The sequence below is a fragment of the Cygnus atratus genome, chromosome 3 (assembly GCF_013377495.2).
Source record: "Cygnus atratus isolate AKBS03 ecotype Queensland, Australia chromosome 3, CAtr_DNAZoo_HiC_assembly, whole genome shotgun sequence".
In the NCBI taxonomy this organism is placed as follows: Eukaryota; Metazoa; Chordata; class Aves; order Anseriformes; family Anatidae; genus Cygnus; species Cygnus atratus.
In genome coordinates, this window is record NC_066364.1 from 25,180,226 (window position 1) to 25,202,690 (window position 22,465).

The window sequence follows — 22,465 nt, forward strand, 5'->3', positions numbered from 1 at the left end:
TCACTTCCTGTCTAAACTCACTTTGTAAAACACTATAAGCTACAAACTTCAAGAATTATAGCTTTCATGTACTTCTAAGCAAATGTCCCCCTCCTCCACAAAAAGAAATTAGTAGTTTTAGTTCTTTTTTGTAATCTCATGTTGGAAACAAAATGCCTCCTTGCAGAAAGGAGAAACGCTTTTGGTTAAAAGCGAGCCAGAGTATTCTGTACATTAAAACCACATGCTCCATCGTTTACTGACTACATTCTTATTTACATTGCCACAGGTTTTTGGTTTTGCATTAATCAAAAACATGCAATGCTGATTAAAAGCAGCTAAACTGCTCTATGAAAGCGGAAAACTTTATAGTGCCTAAATCTCTGTTTTGTTAAGACAGAAATTAAGTCCACAGAAAGTCCAATTCAGTTTGAAATACATTTGTGTGTTCAGATTTCAACTTTCAAAACCAGACGAATCACAATTGCCTAGATGTAATTGTTTCAACAAAAAATAAGATGACACAAGAGAAGCTATTCCAAGCTTACAGAAATAGATGCAAAGAGTGCGTGCATGACTAAACACATTCAAATAAAACACGTTTTGTAGTCCAAAACAAGACATAGTTTTGCTACCAAGTACTTTGCACAATCCACCAAAGCAATCAAGTTAAGCCTGTCTTTTAGGCAAGCAGTAGTTTTCTCCTCTGAGAAGGGACATTGAAGAATGGTAGCAAAATTTTTCAGATGTTTCCCCAGATTTATGAGGAATATCCCCATAGATCATTTTCAACACATGCCAATATAATTAAGCCAGACAATGCAAAATAACCCCAGCCCAAACCCTTTCTCCTACCTCATAAAACATATACAGAGAAAGCAGCGTGAGTCCGAGGTTGTAGACCACTAGAATACCCCTGCATGAAAATGGTTGTTTGTTCCGCATGTACTTTGGTCCTAGCCATACGATTAGCAAGTACAAGACTGAGAAGATAAAGGTAGGTGTATAATTCTCCAGAAGAAGCCATCCTTTTACTCTGGGGTCTGAAACAAACAAACAAAATTACAAACGCTTAGATTTTTGCAAGTGGAAGAATTTAATGTGTCCAGAAAAAGCTCTACCCAAGAATGCTTCTAGTGCCAGAATTACCAGAGAAAGATGAAGGGAGAACAGCAAGTCCTTTCTATTAAGGGCCAGGTTGTTAATTATGAAAAACTTACACAAACAAGAAGATTTTAGTTATACAGTTGTTAAAGAAAACAGAAATAATCCTCTTCCTGAAACAAAGATATTCCTAAATTATTACCTAATTATTATGAGTGAAATACTCACTACTGTTCCAAAACGTCATTCATCCTGAATACCAAAGATGAATTTAAATGATAAAAAAAAGGCTTCAGTGACCTTTTTCCCCTTATTCTCTCAAATTAACCTTTCCAAACAGTACCCTTCTTATTTCCTCAGAACAAGCAAAGCTAGGAGTGAAGTGCACACCTTTACAGGTATCAGCAGATCATTTTTTTCTAGTCTACATTGTACCAATACTAACCCCAACAGATATCTATATGTGCTCTCAGGATACTTAAATTTTGGAGTCCTTGTGTTAGCAATGAAACACAGAACAGTCAGTCCAGTTTGACCAACCAGACCAGCTGGCAAAATGTCGACTCTTCAGAAAAAGCACGGAAACTGCTCAGAACAAGAGCACTTCAGAGGAACGCCTAAGGCAAGCACAAGACACTTTTCTACACGGTCACTGTTGACCTACGAGCGCATGGTCCAAGCCCAGTAACAGCACGGCATTTCACTCCCTTCATCTGATTCCTGCCCAAAGGACAGAAACCGTGCTTACCAAACCATAAGCCAACAACGTCTTCATTTTAAAGGAGTCAAATGTGGATCTTGACTGTAAGAAACGAGGCCTTAAAATGTAGGTTGGGAAATAGTTAAGAAAGCCTGGGAATTGTTTGCATTTGCTGCTTTCAGTTTCAAGACATGGCAAATACAGACCACATGCAAGCACAGACTGTAAGTTTTATCGCATCATTTGAACAGGTTCAGCATGAAGATGAGTGCAAAGAGGGCACAGAGCAACTCAAAGCAAACAGAAGACACACTTTGAAGGATTGGAGGCTTGTTCCACAGCAGAACAGGAATTCCCTGGTGGATTTCGGCCCCCAAGGCAGAGGCATCATTGCAGGAGTTTCACTTGGACAGAGAAAGAGGGTAAGAAGCAGTAGGAAAGATGCTACTGAAACAGCCAGAAGAAGAAAGCACAAGCCACTGAGGAACATTGCAGGGGTCAGCTATGCACACCGCCTACAGGATCATCTGAATACTGGATGAAAGCCCCCACCACAAGGGCATCGCCTGCTCTGGCCCCACTGCCTCTCCCTTCTTCACACTGACCAGGATTTCTGCTCTCCACCTGCGAACCTCTTCCAAGTGAAAAACCCACCAAACCCACAGTTTGTTTAAAGAGGTTTTCAAAGAAGCACAGGTTTCTAAAAATCACAGGTTTTTTTTTTCGTAAGTGAAAACTTGGTGAGCAGCTTTAATTATAAGGGCAAGAGTATTTTTATTTCAAAATGCAAATTCAAAAAAGTTTTATTTTTCCCCCAACACAATCTATTATTAACTTCTAAGAAAAAAAGTGCAAAGATCTGAGTGAGCTAAGTAGGTCACGAAGGCTAACAACATTGGCACTTAACTGGTAATAAAAAGAACGGCATTGCTGAACAACTAGCAGCTCTTCAGGTCGGAAAATTGCAAGCACTGAGAAGACATTTTCCATTTATTATAGGATCACACATTTTGATGTTCTGCCGATACTAAGAAAAGTGGTCACCTTTCAAAGTCAGGATGCTAGAAATGTCCTTTCTTATGCTCTGGTGTCTACGCTTTCATATCAGTCCTACTGTTTTATTTTTTGAAAAAGCTTACCTCTGGGTCCAAACCAAACGTCTAGGTAGCTATTGATTGTTTTATCCAGACGTTCCATTCTATAATCTGTTGAAATGAAAAGATGCAGAGAAAGTTAGTTCTTCAGCTCACGGAAACACTTTAATTGTCTGAGTACCAACTGCTATGGTCAACAGAGAAAATACTAACATACAAAAATTGCAGACAGGTACTGGACATTACTAGCATATATCAAGTATGGAAAGCTTACTCTAGTGTCAGAGAACCACTGGTGTAAAAAGCCGCATTTTCTGCTGAATTATTTAATTATGGATATAGAATAAAAAATGGTTTAAAACATTACGTTCAGATTAACCCAAAGTTCCCTCTAGTTCTGTATTTAAGAGTGCAAATACAGGATGACATCTTGCAAGATCCCTCTGCAAAGAGGAGGATGAGGCTTGGATCTTAAAAAAGCAGCAACACTGAAATTCCCAAATAAATACTATGAAGCTATTTTAACAAAGAATCCCAAATAGCTGGCAACACTAGCTGAGGAGAAAGAAGGGAAAGAAAAATGTAAAAACTGGCTCTACTATCACTTTTATGAATAGGTGACTGATTACAGCTATGATTAACAGCCCATAAAACTAACAGATGAACAACTCTGGAATGAATGACATAGAGGGTTGCAGAGGCGAGGGAGGAAAATATTGCAATTCACAGCATGAACATCTCCAGTTCCCCAACTTCCTTACTGGCAAAACATTGTGAAATAAAACTCATCAAATATCAGTACAGAAAAGTGATTGAGTCATCTGTCATCTCCTTACATGGCCAATATTTATCGGGAGAACCTGGTACACTGCAGTGTGCAGGTCTGCTGTGCCTTCATACGGTTAAAGCAGGAAAGAAATACACAAAATTGTTCCGAAATTGTTCTTGTGAGAGTGGGAAGAAAATTTATTTTTGATTTAAAAAAAAAATTAAAAACTCCTTCCAATTTCCTCTTTTCTATCCAGAATTCCTTCCAATTTCTTCTAATTATTACAGATGCACTGAGCTTTCACTAAAGGAATTTTGCCCATTTTCACTAGGATAATTTTCACTTCTTGGTGTTTCTCTTCCCTTAAGTACTCATATTAACAGCAATTTTTAGTTACATGGAAATAACGTAAGCAACACATAAGCTGTCAGCACACCCACAGTGAAAACTGAAATGATTATGCAAGTTTATGCCTCGCTGCCAACAACAAAGAAATTCATCTTTTTTTTTGGGGGGGGGGGGGAGGGGTGGTAAAAGATGCATTTACATCACTTGTTGTTCTATATAAGCCTCATGTCCCTCCTACCCCATTGCAACCTCAAGGCCCCCATGCTCCTAGAGGACTTCTGGCTGCAACCCAAGCCCATCTTTCCCCACTGCAGTCTCAGGGACACACACAGAAGAGGATTTTCTAATCTGTGTGCACAAAGTATTTTTTACTGGTTTGGACTACACAAGCACACAGAAACTTTCCTGAAATTCTGTCACCAGAAAAAAAAAAGAAAAAGAAGAAAAAAAAAAAAGGGCTCGATTAAAATAATCAGAAGCCTTAAAAGACTCTTGTAATCCTGATTCACAGCAGCTGTATTTTCCAACTAAGAATCCTGAAGAAGTCCGGCCCAAATAACTACACACTTCACAAGAATGTACATTTTTTGGATTGCCTTACAGCACCAATTATGACATGAATTATGAATGCCCCTGGCATGCTGGTATCCTAGGAATAGTGGCGTTTAAGAAGGCTATTCTATGCTAGCACAAACACGAATATCAGGAAGACTTTTAGAAATAAGTATCTAAATTCCAAGGAAAAGAAAGAAAATTATCCAGAGCATGTTTCTTTCTTTTTCTCTCTCTTTTTTTTTTTTTTTTTTAAATCTGTTAGCTATTAAATATCCGCAGGAAAAGTACTCCTCAGCTGATAAATTATTTTATTGTTTGAAATCCTCACTTACTCAATTTGTCACTTGTTCCTTTGATCCAGTAACAATTTAGTTACATACTCATCCAATAAAACATAACCTGCTTCTAACTTCAGCTTTGAGGACAAAGACTTCAGATGCGGAGTTTGATTGAAAAACAATAATTTGTTACACAAACTCAGCTCGGTTCATTACTGGCGTGCTATTTATTCTTGTTTGCTGGACCCTATAAAAATTCTGGTATGAAAATGAAACAACTAAGAAAGCAGAAACAAAGCACACCTCGCTATAGCACAGAAGGCAAGAAGTGAAACTCCACGGCCATCCTTTTTCATAAAACTGGAAGGAACATTCATTCCCCAACAGGAGGCTTTCTGCAGGGGTCTCACCTCGGAGAGCTGCTACCCCAAGAAGCTTTTTGTTGCGCTGTTAGCATACAGCGGATTGTAAAAGGAGCAGCGAAGGAAGAACTACTCCTGGTGTCAATTTCCAGAATTTGCAGAAAACGAATTTATTTCAAAAGGACCTCATTTGTATAATGCACAAACAGAGTGAAACAATCTGCTTTTGTTCCAGAGGGGGTCATGCGAAAATGCATCAAGTCTCCTGCCAATAACTGCACAACATTAAACACTGCTTCAACTGCAGCAACTACAAGGGCTCTTTTTTTTAACTGGAATAGTTTCCCAATTCAGAGGAACATCAACTTCCAGAAAAATTGAACCAGTTGCTATTTGAAACACTAACCAGCACATTTCCTAACACTGAAAATAAACAAATCCTGCAGCTTGTCACATACACGAACAGATAACTAGCAATGCTCCTTTATCCAGAAATCATCCCACAGCAAGGCACACAATTTGGTACCTAAAGTTAGAAAAAGGAAAAAAAAAACAACCAATTATGCTACATTGCTTTTTAAAACACATTATTTTTCCTAACCTACAGTGGCCAGGAAATGAACCATCCTCTCTGCTCCCAGACACTCCATTACACTCTGAATGCATTGCGCTTTTAATGCTCTCCCGGTACACACCAAGACCGTGGTAGTGCACCTAAATAAGCCCCATCGAGGTCATCCTAAATGAAGATAAGAAAGGTTTCATCCTAATTACCTGACTTTATCAGTTATGTTCAGTAGCATGAAACCAGCTCCTATTTTCTCTTGCCCTATCATTTTTATGACTGTAAGCGAGCAGTTCAAAATTCATCAAAAAATCCATTAAGGCTACTAGGAAAAAGAAGTCTGTGATGTGCCCAGATCCATTTCTGCTCAGGTTTAGAACACAAACACCCTCAACATCTCTGCTCACCAATCCTGTGCTGAAGTTGAGCCAAATGTGTGAATATTTTTCTTTAGTCCAACCTGAAGGATAGTACTACAGGAAATTTGAAGTTACTATGAAAATCTTCAGAAGTATTAAAATATACTAAATGTCAAAAGTAAAATTACCAAAGGACTGGTCAGAATTCAGGGCTCAGACATCTACCTATTCACAGGTGACCACCCAACCTACCAAAAGTCATAGTTCAGGGGACTGTGAAAACAGAATCACAGAATCATTCAGGTTGGAAAAGACCTCTAAGATCATCAAGTCCAACCTTTAACCTTTAATCTTTTTTTTTCCCAGCAGTTTGCTTTGTCCCTGACCTCCTGAGGTTAGATGCTTCATCGTATCGATGAGGGAAAATTCACGCTGACTAGGTGGCGCGGAGCATGGACACATTCAAGTTACTCAGATGACACAGTTCATGAGAAAAATAATCCTACATTTTTTAATTGGAAAAGGAGGTGGAGTACAAAGCTGTTCCTAGGAGGACTGTCGATATGAACATGAAATGCAGAACAGAGATGACTCTAACTCGGCCTTTGCCATCAAGTAGTACCAAGTACTGTTCCAAAGAAGCAACAAACACATTGAGAGATCACATCTTTGACCTTCTCCATATTTTTAAAGCTATTAGGCATCTCTAGGCAACTCTGATTTTCATAAAACTATTCCCATGTCCTTTTAATTACTGGACTTGCAATTCTCCAACACAAACACAACAAAGGCCAAAGTTTCATCTTGCTCCAACCAGATTGAGGCCTCTCATAAAAATACAATTTTTTTAAAAATCCTCTGGACTTACCTAAGTAGCGGTTTTGGACATCTACAGAATGTTCTGCATGCTCAGTCTCCTTCTAGCATGCCCATGCATATCCTCAATACAGTGCAGGTGGAAAATTTGAATGATATTGAGCTGCTCAGTCTGAACATGAGTGACCCTTGGCAGCTGAAAATACAGGCCAAAGGCTACGCTCAGCTGTGTTTTTCTTGTTGAATTTTATTTGTTTATCAATGTTTTTTGTACAGCTTAAAAATACTGAGAACCTGCTCTTTTACGCACATCACGACTCCCCGACTGAAGAGCTACTGAATACTGCAGTATTTTACCAGCTTCTTCCCTTCAAAGGAAATTCCCTCCTACGCTTTCAACAGAAAACACATTCTGGTGGGTTTATGCCAAAAACTGATCTAAGAATTCTTGGTTCATCTTCATGTTGACTTTTTCCTTGGAGTAACTTCAGTTTCCAGGTCCAAAGACCAGTCACGGAAGCCTGAAGCTTTTCACCCCCTGCCTCACACCACCCTTTTTTAAACAAACCAAGCAGCAGCAACAAAACATTTTGGGCTGAATGCTCAACATGTTAGGGGCCTGCTCCCTTTAAGCAAGAGGCTTCACTTTCATCCTGCTGCTCCAGAATTCCCCAAAATAACAGATCCCATTTATCAAATGTAAGTGCCTGAAGTCGAGTTCCAAAAAAAACCCCAAATAGGCAACTAAATAATTGTCCTGACTTCTGAGCGCAACGCGTAGTCAGGCCTGGTTGCTCGGCATTCTTGGAAATCAGCCACTTTCTCAGTTCTTAAATTAGGACTTAGAAGCCTAATTTTAGGTACTTGATTTTGAAAATGGTGAATGATATTTTCTAGTTAAACTGGTGTTTCCCAATCCTTACCGCTGCGGAGGTGACTCCTCTTTTCCCTCCTCCGAAAGTCCAACCAGCCCCTCATCCAAAAACACAACCATCACACCGCTGTTTGCAAATGCTCAGCTGCTTGACACTGGGAAGGCAGCACTAGGAAGCAGACTTGCCAGCTATTACTGTCTCCTTTACCAAAGCCATCCAGATTCTCCTTCACATTCCCAGATCTTTCACTTTCACACATATTTTGTCTTCCAGCTTGCCACCAGCCCCAGATTCCTTTTTCTGCCTTTTATGAACAGGACTCGAGCATGCTTGATGCCAGCAGTGAAAGGAATTTTAGAAGAAGCCACGGTCCATACTGATCTGAAAGTGCAAGTACATTTATTTTATCTGAAACCATATGAAGTACGAGTGCTGTGGATTTTGCAGTTTATACATTTTTTTGTGTGTGTGAAAAGAAATAAACTAATTTTAAACTTCATTTTGCAACTGTATCCCCAGCAAAGCAATGCAGATTTTCAGCCCACCTTGCAGCAGTGGCAAATCATCCCGGCTGCTGCTGACTCACCAGGACTCAACAGTGCTGAGCTTTCATGCTCACCATCAGCACAAGCGTAAAGAAGCTTAGAAATAAATTATGTGTACAAAACTCAGGGAAGTGTGGGGAAAAAAAAAAAAGGCAGGACAAAGGGGAGAAGCCAGTCTCAAGCAGTTTAACCTCAATGGTATTTCAAAAACTTTGAAAACAAAGGGAGTAAGGGAAAGCTTTGCCCAGTTAATTAGGGTGTGATTTCATGCCACTACCTTTTCCTGTCATCCCTCCCACTCCTTGCCAAATCCTTCAGCTGTGACTGCCTTCATACTGAAGCACAACGGTGGTAATTGAAGCATTTTACAGAACAGAAACAAATACAAGAAAGAATTCAAAATTCTGCAAAATGGAATTAATTGTGCTCGGTGCTCATACCTCATTAAACTAGAATCTAATCATCACATAGACAATAAAGACAAATCATGGATCCTTGCAATACAATTCACATTTTCAGCAGATCTAAACAAGCTCAAATTAGGATCTGAACATCCTAAGATTAGGACACTCACATGCATTTCATCCCTTTGCGGTCAACAGTTTGTGCTGTGCTGCGGGACAACTTTAGCCTAAGGGAGAGCACTGAGGACGATGGCCAAGTGGGAAAAACAAACTGGAAACACTCAAATAAATGCACGCAAGTGCTGAGAATAGGTGGAAAAGGGGTACACCATCACCTCTCAATCCCAGAAGGATGCATCCAGCTAGAAATAATAGTCTCCCTGTACTGCAAAGTCCCCATTAGCAGCAGAAAAGCTAGTACCCATCAGCGGTACGATAAAATGCTTTTTGCAGCAGCATGCATTTTCCAGGAGTCGAGCGTTTGACACGGTATCCTTTGCCCGGCTGCTGCGCCTATTATCCAGTAACCACAGAGCTGTTCATCACAGCTGCCAGCTTATAACGTTGTGGTGTTGGAGTCGTAAAGTGCACATTGCAAAAGTATTTACAGAAATCAAAGGAGGAGGAAAAAAAAAAAACAAAACGGCAAAGCACGCAGGTTTATTCAACTGCTCTGTTTGGAATAGCCCATAACTACAAAATGTGCAAGGACACCAGCAACTCCCTCTGGGCTGTTCAGAACTGATTTTTTTTTTTTTTAAATGGGAAAGAAATCAGGCAGAAGAGAGGATAAAACTGTAGCAAACTGCATTGGGTGGAAATACACACACACACACAGCGGATGAGTTGCAGGCTGACTGTTTTGGAAGTGAAGCTGACACACAGCATTTCCTATAGAGCTTTGCTCCAAACCCCTCCTCACCCAGCAGTATCAAAGTACTTGGTAAACAGCTACTGTTTAATGGGAAATTCTCTCTTTTTCAAAAGCTTTGCTGGTATTGCAATTGCAAAAATATTGCTAGCTGTAGTTTATTTGTCGCAAGGCAGCAACAAGCAGCCTGGGAAGCTGAAGAGAGAGCTGACAGAAAGGAGGAGCCACGGGCTAAGCCCAAAGGGCCATAAGGACCACAGCTTTCATTTTGGGTCTCCACCTGCAGCAAGGACTGCAAAATTCCTCTGTTAATAAAGTAACTTCTCTAACTTCAGACTGTGCTTATCACTCGAGCCAACATTTTACACCCACAGGAGAAGATAAAGGCCCGGTCCCTGAAGCAGTTTGTAATGAGCCTTCTTGACGAAAACATCACAGCCCCACCACACTCACGCACTGGCACTGAGCTCTATCAAACGACACACAGGGAAGTTATTTTCTAGTAGCAGAGCCAACAAAGTCCAAAGGACAGAGAAGCCCAGTCTTGCATGACCACGATGAGCACCCAGCACCTGCAGCAGAGTTCAAGGGTACTGCACGGCTTCAGCAGAGTGAGCTTCAGCCTTTTTTTTTTAAATATCCCCATCATGTAATTGCATATATAAACATAAAAAAGCATTAAAATAGCAATAAAAAGAGTAGCAAGTGGAGCCAGGCAAACCTTCATTTCCTCCAGCACCCCACAGCAGTGTCACTGACTCCTTCTGAGCCTGGCGGACATCTCAAGAGCGAAACAGAAAGTAGAGGACGCCTCAAACTCTTAATTATTTTCTTTGCATTTATTAGCTTGATGTACAAAAGCTTGCAATCTGCCCCATAAAGACTTGAAACACCGTGCTAAGCAAGAGAGCACCATGCATAGTTATCCAGTAAACAGGGCTAGCTATAAAGAGGTTATCTGGAGTCCACACGGTGACTAGATGCAGTAATCCAATTAAAAGCTGAGAAATTTGGGGAAGATTGTGAAAGTGAGGGTGATGGTCACAAAGATAACACTACACCATGCCATACTGATGAGTACTGGCATAACACAGCACACAAAACCAAAACCAGGATGCCCTGCTAAGCTGTGTAGCTACAACCCATGTTCAGATGGGTAAACAATACCTTTTGGAGGACCACTTGTGCTTGGGAAACCAAATCCCACTGAAAAAACACCTACACAACCAAGTCAACGTTAGGCAAGTTACTGCACGTTATTTGTTTTGAGTGCTTCTCTGATTTCCACTGAGCATGGATTGCCAGGGGAGATGGGAAATTCCCCAGTGGAATATAAGATGCAGAAAAATACATGCAATACACTGCATTAGCTACAGTCCTCAAAAAGAGTTTCTATACCTTTACCCAAAGGAAGAAAAGATGCACATTGACACTGTAAACCCAGCCCACAGCTTATCTTGCTGCCGTTTCTTCACACAGCCAGTCACGCTATGAGAAGTCACTCTCGAAACTTTTGCATTCTCCTGCTGTACCCCTGGAAGACACGAGTTAATCATCACAGTTGTAGCTGCACCGATAGTTGGTGCCTTCATTTTACGATGCTAAGTATCCTGCCCAGTGGCACCATTCGCTACACACAGTTGTGCTATCAAAAAGAGTCAGGCAAGCGTGAATGACTGCTGGCTTTAAATAGAAGAAGGTGCCAAAGAAGTTCTCAGAATGGTGGGAAAAGTAACATGGAGAAGAGAAGAAGGAAAAATATTTAGGGTACCACCGTTAGGCCATGGCAGCGTGCCACTCAGAACAAAACCCTGCAGCTAACAAATTCTGCAAATGCTTTCCTGGCGCAGTCTCTGCATTGAAGAATTTTCAAATTTCCTTGATGAAATGATTGACTCATGAAACACAGACTTAAGTCCTGTTAAACCCCCCTGCCTTCAAAAATATGGTGCTCATCACTCAGAAAAGCAACTGCCTTTGAAGCATTCAGATCTTACTCTCTTTTCCACAGGACAAAGGAGTTAAAACTCATCGGTGGAAGACAAGATGGATTTTTTTCCTGCCCAGCAATGACGAGCAGTGTCAGAAGTGAAGATGTCATGTCCTAGTAAAAGAGCAGAGGAAGAGGGGGCAGGAGATTTCTTACAGACGCCTCATTCTCATCACTCCCTCCTTTCCCTTCCTGTACAACACGGGCACCTGGCAGCACTTCACTTACAGATTTGCTAATAAGCCCAGCGGGCAGCCAGCTGGCAGCATTTCTGTTACAGAAGCTGAGAGCCAGGGGGGGCCTGAAGAGCTTTAGGATGTACCTGGTGCGTGACCCTACACTGACTTTGTGCTCTGCTGCCAAGAACCAGCATTTGATACGGGGCACCAAGTCAACAGCCTAACAAGGGCTGCTGGAAGAATGACTGAATCCTGGATTAACTAGGGAAGAAAGCAATTCTACCTGTAGATTTCCTTTGATGCTGGCAGCACTTTTCATAAGTACTGCTTCATCAGAAGACCCTGCTCCAGGATGCAATCCCTCACGTCTTCTTGTTTGCTTTTGGGTGAGAAAGGCCAACCAAGGGGAAAGACAGTCATGGTAAAGCTTGCTGTGATCTTACCACTGATTCTTTCTAAGAACTTTAAAAAGATTACTCAAAGGAAAAACACTGTCCGCAACACCAACAGCTGCCAAGCCATTCTCTACAAGTCCACAATACAAAAAATTCAGGCACCTGCAGAATCCAGCAGGGAATTCCAGCACAGTGATTTTCTTTCCTATAAAGAGAAGGATGTCCCTATTTTTAAAGCCAAATTATAGAACACTGTTCAAATAAGGCCAAAATGAAATGCATTGTACACACTGCATTTTACATGTGAGAAAGGTTCTGGGGGAAAGTGCAAGAACCGCAGGCAAAAAAAAAAACAAAACTTAAATAACAAAAGGTCATACCAAATATGCTAATGTCATGCAGAGCTAGCTTGTAGAGATGCCTTAAATATAATTATTATAGCATGAACTGACAGATTATTGCACTGAAAGAGCAGCAACAAAAAAGAGATAAGATGTTCGAAATACAAAATGAAGTAGAATTTAAGATGCATCACTATCTTTCTGTCTTGAAAAATGCAGGCCCAGGGATGGACTCAATCCAAGCCAGCTGTGAGAGTGCAGGGCTTAAGGTGAAGGAGGACAAAGTGAACCATCAAGAGAATGCACAGCTGGGGACTAAAGATAGACTTCTTTAGCGGGTGTTAGTTGACAAGAAGCTCGACATGAACCAGCAATGTGCACTTGCAGCCCAAAAAGCCAACCATATCCTGGGCTGTAACAAAAGAAGCGTGGCCAGCAGGCTGAGGGAGGTGATTGTCCCCCTCTGCTCTGCTCCCCTGAGACCACACCAGAAGTAGTGCGTTTAGATCTGGGGCCCCCAGCACAAGAAGGATATGGATGTATTAGAATAAGTCCAGAGTAGGGCCATGAAGATGATCAAGGGGCTGGAGCACCCCTCCTGTGAAGGAAAGGCTGAGGGAGTTGGGGTTGTTCAGCCTGGAGAAGAGAAGGCTCTGGGGAGGCCTTACAGCGGCCTGCCAGTACCTAAAGGGGGCCTACAGGAAAGCTGGAGAGGGACTCTTTGTCAAGGGGTGTAGTGATAGGACAAGGAATGATGTCTTTAAACTAAAAGAGGGGAGATTTAGATTAGATATAAGGTGGAAGTTATTACTCAGAGGGTGGTGAGGCACTGGCACAGGTTGCCCAGAGAAGCTGTGGATGCCCCGTCCCTGGAGGTGTTCAAGGCCAGGCTGGATGGGGCTTTGGGCAACCTGGTCTGGTGGGAGGTGTCCCTGCCCATGGCAGGGGGATTGGAACCATATGACATTAAAGGTCCCTTCCAACCCAAACCATTCTGTGATTCTATGACAAGGCTACTTAAATGCTTCATTTTATCTGCAAAAATATTCTGACAGAAACAGAGATAGTGAAAAGAAATACACAGAAAATTATAAAAAAGCTAAACACAGGGCTTTGGGTAAGTATGACCGAAAACTACTACACAACAACAGTCAGTCTGCAGCTAAAGACCTTAGAAGACAGAGGGGATACTCATCAGTATCCTAACTCTCAGTGTTAAATCGCATTATACTGTAAGAAAGAATAATCTAAGTCCTTAGTAGCGATTTGAGACAAGCCTTGAGTACAGCAGCCCAAGACTGAATTTCAATGACTTTCATTTCTGATAATTCCAAACAGTTTAACTCCATGCCCAGAGCTTATAATTAAATTCATTATATAGAAAAACACATTGCTAGATAATTAGGAAGTGATTTATAAGGGAAAATGAAGCTTTCTCCTTTCTGCTAACAGCAAAGTGAAAACCTAACCTACGCTACATTTTATAAGCACTAATATTTTGCCAAGAGTGGAAGATGGGAAAGAATTAAGTTGTGCTTCATTAGCCACTCTTGTAAAGCAACTCTTCAAACTCTAGGAGAAAGATAAGCTCCTTAGCCTCCATAGCAGAACTTTATGCACACCTATGACATGAATAGTAATATATTAAAAGTTGCTCAGGAAGCAACACCAAACCTTTGCATTCTGTGGTGCACCTATTTTGTGTATGTTTCGTACAGACTGTATAGGATACTGAATGTTTCAGACAATAAAATTTCTTATTAATAATGTTGGCAGCTCTGTGAAAGTTCCCCACCAATCTCTCGCCACCACCATGACTCTATTTTTCATGTACATTAAAAGCAAAACATGCTTTTGTCCAAAATAACCTCTTCCATGAACCAAATTTTTAAACATTAAAAGACGATGCTGGTGGCTGGAGGCTGTTGTTCCACAATGTTTTTATCACCACGAAACACAAGTCCTACAAACAGGTGTGCCATCTCTAAAATAAAAGACAGAAAAGGGACTCTTCATTTAGGTAGGCCTGCTATTCCAGACGAGAGAAGCGAAATGCTCGAGTTCACAGCCTCACAAAGCAACTGTTACGTGGTGGAGGAACAGAGAAAGAAAAAATAAACTGTTTAACATCCTGTTCACATGTTCACAATGAGAATAGCTTAAGGTGGGGATTTGGTTGGGCTCTTGGCAGAGAGGAACCACGTCTTTCACCCGCCGATCCCAGCCCAGGACTCCTCCAACAGCTCAGCACAGACCCCAGCCCTGCTTGTTTGTTTTGCAGAGCAACCTCCCCGAGCACCTGCTGAGTCAGCTTTTACAAGGCAATGCTGGAAAAACAGATAAAGAGAAAAATAGAGAAGAGAGAAAAGGCACAGCAAGGAAAAATGAAAAGGGAAGTAGGGTAGAAACCCCCTTAACTTTACTGATTATCTGCTGCATGCACATGCCCGGCAGTTCACTTACAGTCCCCAGCACTGTAGGTTCGGGTACAGCTGTCTCCTTCAAAGGAAGCACAGCACTAAAGCATGCACATTCGTCGCTCCAAAATGATCATTTTTCACACTCTAAATGGTGGCTAAAGCCTGGTGAAATCCCCATGTTCTCACCAAGTGTGTCCCTGAGGACTCAAATCTTTATCTTAACAGCTTCTTAAATATCTATTTTAACAGGCAAAGCCAGTCCACACAAACACGCAGAGACCTGACCCGTGCTACATGCAACTGATGCCTAGGTTTGTGCATCATTTGAGCCTGATGTGTGTTTTGTAAAACCAAGAAGCATTTAGCCTGCAAAACCGAAAATTCATGATAGCTTTGCAGTTACTCAACTAGGGCTTATACCTGAATACGTTATCTAAATGAGCTCTGCACTGAAGGCAGAAGAAACAAGTCGATTAGGTGGTCGACTTCAAAAAAATGATAGAAAAACCTTTGGAAATGACATTAGTGATCCCTTCCTGTATCTTAATGCAACCACTTAGCAGCGGTGATAGAGCAAGAAATCAATATAAAAGATAAAAAAGTATCAAAGCGTGTTATTTTTGTTCTGCAAGGCATTGTCAGGCTCACAGCTTGCCTTTGCTTGCTTCAAAGGCAGCTGATGATGGCTTTGAAAGGGCAGAAGAAAGGGTAACGAAGTTAAAGGTTTCGGGAACCTGCCAGGTAGAAGCGAAGCACTGAGTACTGCCTCAAAGACCCCTGGAGGTTTCGGGACTACTCGGGAACCTGATAAAGGTTGCAAAACCAGAAGACAGAGCTAGAGCCATGTAAAGTCTCACAACAAGGGGTACGACACCACCATCGGCTCTAAAAATGGCTTATTTCTCTGCCACATTTTTACATATAAGCAGCTATTGCATTACCAGGGCAATAATCTAGACCGAAATGCGGTGACCCTTCTGGGACAAATGTATTTTTTTTTTCCCTTTTTTCTCTCCCTGTTTGGAAAGACAACAGGCAAGGCTTCCAAAGGCAGTAGGAGTAGGAGTAAGTCCTTACTGACTTGCCTGGTGTCTTTTCTCTCCATCACCGGGTATTGGGTCTGCCACTCCATATATCGCTAGTGCTCCCCTATGGTTATGTTTCCTATACCCCTTATGGTACCTTTTAAGAAGGTGATGGGAATACTTGCCCAGAATTTCACCGTAAACATCGACTACCCTGCAACTGGCACAGCATTGTAAGCACGTGCACAAAAACGCAAGCATAACTCACGTTGTGGCCTCCAAACCAAATCCAGCTTCATGTCCCTCTACCCACAGTTGTCCTACAACTACCACGTAATGAATAAACTGAACGTACGTGCATTTAGCTAAGTGCAAGAGCCACACAAAAACTGCCACGCGAGTTAAACTTCAGCAGGCAGGAAGGTTTCTCAAGTTTCTTTTTCTAAAGGGCAGGGTTAAGCATCGCAGAATGTCACCCTGCGAACTGGTTAATGGTTTAATTATTGTTATTTAAGTCAGAGGACTACTGTTTGGTGAGGAGATGGAGATGATCAGCACTTCTAAAAGCCAGCTGGGAACAAGAAATAATCCTTCAGGAAAAGGCTAAGAGAAGCTTTCTGATTAAATTGCGTGCATGGAAATAGCATGCCTAAGGGGAAGCCTACAAAGATCAAGGTACAAAGATTTACAGTTTCCCAGATCTTGACTGAAACAAAGCTGAGGACACAGGACCAACACATGACCCACACCCCTATGCTCGGATAAGTCTACTGACAGTTGACAAAGTAGTCACAAACCTACAAGCAGATATTTTTGCCCATTTCTAAGAGCTTCAAAGCCTAATTTCTCCCTACCTAAGTAGGAATTCCATCGTTCAAGTTTATTTCGCAATCTGGTGGCAGGCTATTCTTGCTGGAATAGCCTCAGAGTTGGTGGAGGGGCTCTTCCACCAGGCCATGGTCTGCTCCAAGCCTGCCAAACCCACACCGGTGCCTGTAGGGCACCCAAGGGATGTCAGCATCTCCCCGTCACCAGCCCGAGCCAGGGACCCCTTCGGCAGAGGGGCACAGACTGCCCTCATCTTCCATGCTCCCCAGCAGGTTTGTAACAGTATTAACAACAACAACAAAAAACAAAACAAAACAAAAAAACACAAAACCTATGAGCAAAACAGGCAGCAATGCAAACACGCGTGTTTATGAATTACTAAGTTAAACTTACAGGATGCTGTAATGTGTACTTGGTCTAATACGCCTTAAGGCAATATTCTGCAATTTCGTACCTGTTTTGACCTATCGTGGGTAGCATCCCTAGGAATTGTGACACCAACAGAAACATCTCAGCACATACATTCCTCAAAAACTTGCGTGTTATTTGAACTCAAGCCCATCTCCTTCGCTTTACAGCAGAGCCCTCAGCTTGTGCATGGGAAGAAAGCCCTTATCCTCCAGTCACAGCAAATACAGCTGGCAAGAAGAATAACAGTTTTCTCAAGGTCACGAGAAGGAGAAAGAGAGAGAGGAGCACTTTGAAGCGACAGCAGAAGAGGAATAGTCACTTTGTTTAAACAACTGACCGCGGACCCTCAAGGATGCAATTGTGTAGGAATCACAGAGCACGGCAGAATTTAAAACTGCAGGAAAGAGAAGTTTATTCCATGTCTGCTATTGCTTTTCACAATCAAGTCTTGTTTCCCGAAAATATTACTACAACTTAGCATGTTTAGTCATTGCCCAAAAAACATCCCGCTTGGCAGACAAGTGTTCAGCACGGAGCCTTAACAAAGAGGTCAATTAAATCCAGACAGCTGTAGTATAAATACAAGTTCGTCAAAGGTTTTTGTATTTCTACCTCCTCGATATGCTACTGCTCGTTAATGAAGCTATCATTACCGAAGCACAACCTATATAGCCAATAAAGCTTTAATAAGGGCAGGCAAAACATCAGATGCAATGGGATGATGCTGAGACCCGATCCCAGTTTACCTCAGCGAGTTCAGCAGAAGCAGGGTGATTCATTTGTTCCTGGAGAAGTGACAACTATATCCAGCAGCCTGCATCCGTAAAAACTGTACACCTGGTGAGGGAATTTATTAGACTGCCATTGTGCTTTCCACATGCTCGACGCTTTGTGCTTGGCGTGAGTCAACCATTTGATCGAGGAAATTAAATAACTCTTCAGCGCACAGACCGCGCTGGGGAAGCGTTCACAAAGCGCATACTTTGGACAAGTTTGTTCTTGTGCTCTTATTTACCCCGTCAGATACCGTGCCCTAAACACCAACACACAAATAGAGAAACCAAGGCAGTAAACTTTAGGAGGTAAAACTGATTTAAGCAGAGTCACTGCACACGCAGTCCACTGCAACTCCGAGAGGCATCTTGGTAGCAAAAATGACGGCGGCAGCGATCTGAGCGTGGCACCTGAGCAGCACTCGGCAAAGCAGCTGAGCTGGAAGCCAGTTTCCAAACAGACTAGCTTCGACGTAATTCCTTAATTATTCTCTTCATTTGCCTGCACGTGGACGAACACATGTGATCTTTAAGGGGAAAAGCGTTTCTGACGCTAGCATGCAGAAGCCCTGTGGACCGCAGGAACAGCGCGTTTGGGAATCACAGCACAAATCAGAGAGTACACTGCAGATGACAAGACAGCTACAGATTACAAGGCTTGTTGTCAGTTTTGTGCAGCGTTTTGGAGCCTGAAAGGCATGCAGTAAGCACCAATTTCTTAAGTCGAACGGCTTAAAAGCATGTGTTGCATCCCGGAAGGATATAATCTCGCACTTTAAAGACAGGAGGATGTTGCTGCGAAGTTTAGGCCTGCAGCCTCAAAGCACTCGCATGTTTAAACAGCTTTAAGGATCTCGCTGTGAGACTGATTTCAGATACTGCAATGAAAGAGGACGAAGATTAAGAGGACAAAACAAGCAAGTTGTTTGGCTGCTCGGGGGAGAGGTTATGGCAAAAAGCACCGGAATAAATACGCGCCTTCATGACCTCCGCAAAGAGATGGCAAACCTCAAGAGGAACTTGGGTACCTCAGAATAGGCACAGGGTCAGCTCGTGCACGGCCTCAAAATAAGCAAGAAACGAGATGCAGAAGTACTTCCCTGGAGGTGTTCAAGGCCAGGCTGGATGGGGCTTTGGGCAACCTGGTCTGGTGGGAGGTGTCCCTGCCACAGCAGGGGCTTGGAGCTGGGTGGCCTTGGCTCCTCAGCAGCGAGGCAGCCCCCCGGCCTCTGCGACAAACCCTCACCGCGGGCAGTAAGGAACCCACCAGGACCCTGACTGCTCCTAAAGGCTTTTCAGGTCTTCTCTCACAAAATATTTCCCTTAGGTGATGCACGGATGGCACTAATCGGGGGGCTCCACGGAGACCACCAGGCAGGGGAAGGCAAAGGCAGCGAGTGCTTTAACCTGGTGAGAGCTCCTCTACTCGAGCACTGCCTCTACACGGGTGGGTTTTTGAGATATGCAGCAACACAAGTGTTTCGTGTTGCAATGCCTGTGGCCCAGAAATGAGGAAGGTAAAGGAACGAGGTCTGCCTGTTGTGTGAAAGCATTTAACCAGTTATCAACTGAACAAAACTTACAAAGATCACACTCCTACACAGGCAGCTCTGATTCACCCTCAGCACCGGGCTTTCCACCTGTCACCACCCGAACGGGAACACCACAAGCAGTCTGGAAACCTAAAACGTTCGGTTCTGCAGCCAAAAAATCAAGATTTTTCAAACACATTTCCCAAACTCTGCTCCCAGCGAGCTGCAAAATGAGCAACTTAAGTTAGCGCCCAGCAGCCTGTTATTTCCACCTGACACATTTACGTGGTTTGTTGTCCTGCTGAGGGCACCTTCTCTAAGCTAATTCCTCTTGTAAGCAACACAAAAGGAAGGTCAGCAGGAAAAGAAGAGATAAGAGAAGAGAATTCAAAATATTTTATTTCAGCTCCCACTGCACTAAGGGCGAGGAATGCAGCAGGAGGAATTCTTGCTGAGAGACGTGAAGGCAACAACTTACTAAAAATACTGCACTGAGCATACCCAAAGGGCGGTCAGAGAGCACACCAGCTAAGAAACCCTACGGATGCTGCGTTTACGCTACAAACACACACACATCGAGATACTTCATCTACAGCTGCTACGTAAAATACCCCAAACTACACAAAGTGCAATTGCTTTTTACAAAGAACATGCGCTTCCAGCAGGCATCACTGGTGCTGTTTGTAAGACACCCAGCCCAGAACCCACAATTCTGGCACCGTTTTGGGGCCACAAGCCCCGTTGGTGGGTGTCACTGAGGACGAGCCCATCGCTGACCTCGGCGGTCTCTTTTGCACCTCCGTCGGCTCCTGGGGAGCTGGAAGGGGACTCCCACCGAGCTGATCCCCGCCAGCTACAGGCACCGGAGGTTTTGAAGGGAAATCCTCACTCTGTGCACGCAAACACGAACACCCCAACAGACAGAACCACGCTGGGGCCATCCCCAGCCAGCAGCCAGCAGCGTGCTGAGCACGAGCCCCGGCGAACACCACCACCACCACCACCACCACGTCCCCCTTACCCTGGGAGCGACCTAACCCCAAACTTTGCCACTGAGCCCTGGCAGGAGGAGCCCCGGGCGCTCACCCCGCTCCGTCTCCAGCCGCAGGGCGTGCTGCCATCCGCACAGCGCCGTTCGCCGAGGCTTCCTGTCCGGAAGCATCCTCCATGCAGCTGCACCCGCTGCTTCGGGGGGCTCCTTCCCTTCCCCACCATTTCTTAGCCTCCTACCCACCAGCGCCAGCACCCCACTCGCGATTTTCCCCCGTTCCCCACGGCACGGGATGCTCGGAGCCGCCGCGCTCAAGCCACATGGGGAGCTCGGAGGCCGTGTGGCCGTCCGTGGCCGTGTGGCCGTCCGTGTCCTTCCCACGGGCCGGCCAGTGGGAAGACACGCGTGGCGGGGTTACGGGGACAAGGGGAACTCCCCGCCCTTCCCGTGCGCGTCTTTTTTTTAAATTTAATTTTTTTTTTTTTTTAATTTTTCCCTTTTTTTCATGCCCCCCCCCCCCCCCCAAAGGGCTTCCCGTGCCCGGGCAAGGCGCAGCCCCAAGTTGGGAGATGCGGTAGCCATGGCGATGCGGGATTGCATCATGCTCCCCAAGCTGTCTATGGGGGGACCCCCCCGGCTGTCCCCCCCGCGCCCCATCGCCGTCCCGCACCCCAAACCCCCCCCAAACCCCGTGCCCCCAACCACCCCCCCGGGCCGTACCTGGGGCGCGGGCGGCACCGGCCGGCACTGGGCGCGCTGCGGGGCCGGGGGGCGGGGCCGGGGGCGGGGCTTGCGCGGGGAGGCCCCGCCCCCGGGCCGCCCGTGGGCTGACTGTGACGTCACGGTGGTGCGGGTGGGGAGAGGGATGCGAGGGGGCGGGCGGGGCGGGAGGGGGGCGCTCTATGACGTCATGGGCGGCGGGGGCCAATCCGGCGGCGGTGGAAGGTTCGGGAGAGGTTTGGGAACCTCCCGGCCACGCCCCCGGCGGTTGGCGCCGGACCGGGCCGAGACGAACGGACCCGAACGGACCCGAACGGACCCGAAGTGACCCGAACGGACCCGAACGGACCCGAACCGACCCGAAGTGACCCGAAGCGACCCGAACCCATCCGAACGGACCCGAACCGATCCGCGTGTGGTGGCGGGGAGGGCGGCCCCGGGGGCTGCGGGGACAAAATGGAGCCCGCAGGCCCCGTCTTACCCTCGCTCCCCACGTCTGCCCCTCTCAGGCTGGCCCTCACACCTCGTGCCAGAAGACGAGCTTTTAAAGAGTTCGTTCCGTCGCTTTGCTAAATAAATGAAAATGTTGTCTAAGTTTTCTGTCTGAATGTGAGGGAGTGCTTCTTTGCTGTGAGGTGACAGAGCACTGGGACAGGCTGCCCAGAGAAGCTGTGGAGTCTCCTTCTCTGGAGATATCCCAAGCCTGCCTGGATGCCATCCTATGTAACGTGCTCTAGGGGATCCTGCTCAGCAGGGGTTGGACTGGATGGTCTCCAGAGGTCCCTGCCAACCTCGGCCATGCTGTGAAATAGAGAGCAGCCCTGCTTCACGAAGGAGAGGAACAGAGCAGAAATTTGCCCGAGCTGTAGTCGAGACCAAGTGTCCGTGCTCAATGGGCAGCAACAAACTGCACGGTTAGCAGTTTCAGAAAGCTGCAGGAGCAAGGAGGTGCTGAACTTTTCCTCTGGGTTTACAAAGAGGCCGTGCAGGTGAAGCCACCGAGGCTAACCTTGCCAGCCCGATATCCTACAATGTCCCTTTCATCCTGTAATAATTCACTGTTCCTATGTCCGTGGCCACTTGGTCTAAGCAGAGTGTTGCAACCTGACCTGGTTTGAGTTCAGAGTACCAAGAGTTCCTAAGGGTGATGCTCTGTTGTAAACAGGCAACGTCATAACAGCTTGTTTGCCCTGTGCGATCAGAAAAACAAACAAAAACCAAACAAATAAAAACCTT

The 22,465-nt window shown here is 44.6% G+C and overlaps 1 protein-coding gene across 3 annotated transcripts in view; it reads right to left on the reverse strand.

Moving 5' to 3' along the window:
• The window catches only part of ELOVL5 (ELOVL fatty acid elongase 5), a 49,687-nt gene that overhangs the window by 13,606 nt on the left and 13,616 nt on the right, over positions 1-22,465 (reverse strand). Inside the window, exons 1-3 of one of the 3 annotated variants that reach the window (XM_035543115.2) lie at positions 21,230-21,323; positions 2,923-2,988; positions 835-1,022 (exon numbers count right to left, since the gene is read on the reverse strand). In XM_035543115.2, coding sequence (XP_035399008.1) covers positions 835-1,022; positions 2,923-2,980 — 246 coding nt within the window. In that variant the 5' untranslated portion in view covers positions 2,981-2,988; positions 21,230-21,323. Of the gene's footprint in view, positions 1-834; positions 1,023-2,922; positions 2,989-20,604; positions 20,905-21,229; positions 21,324-22,465 lie in introns of those variants that run through there. The other 2 variants (XM_035543114.2, XM_035543113.2) reach the window with 2 other exon arrangements.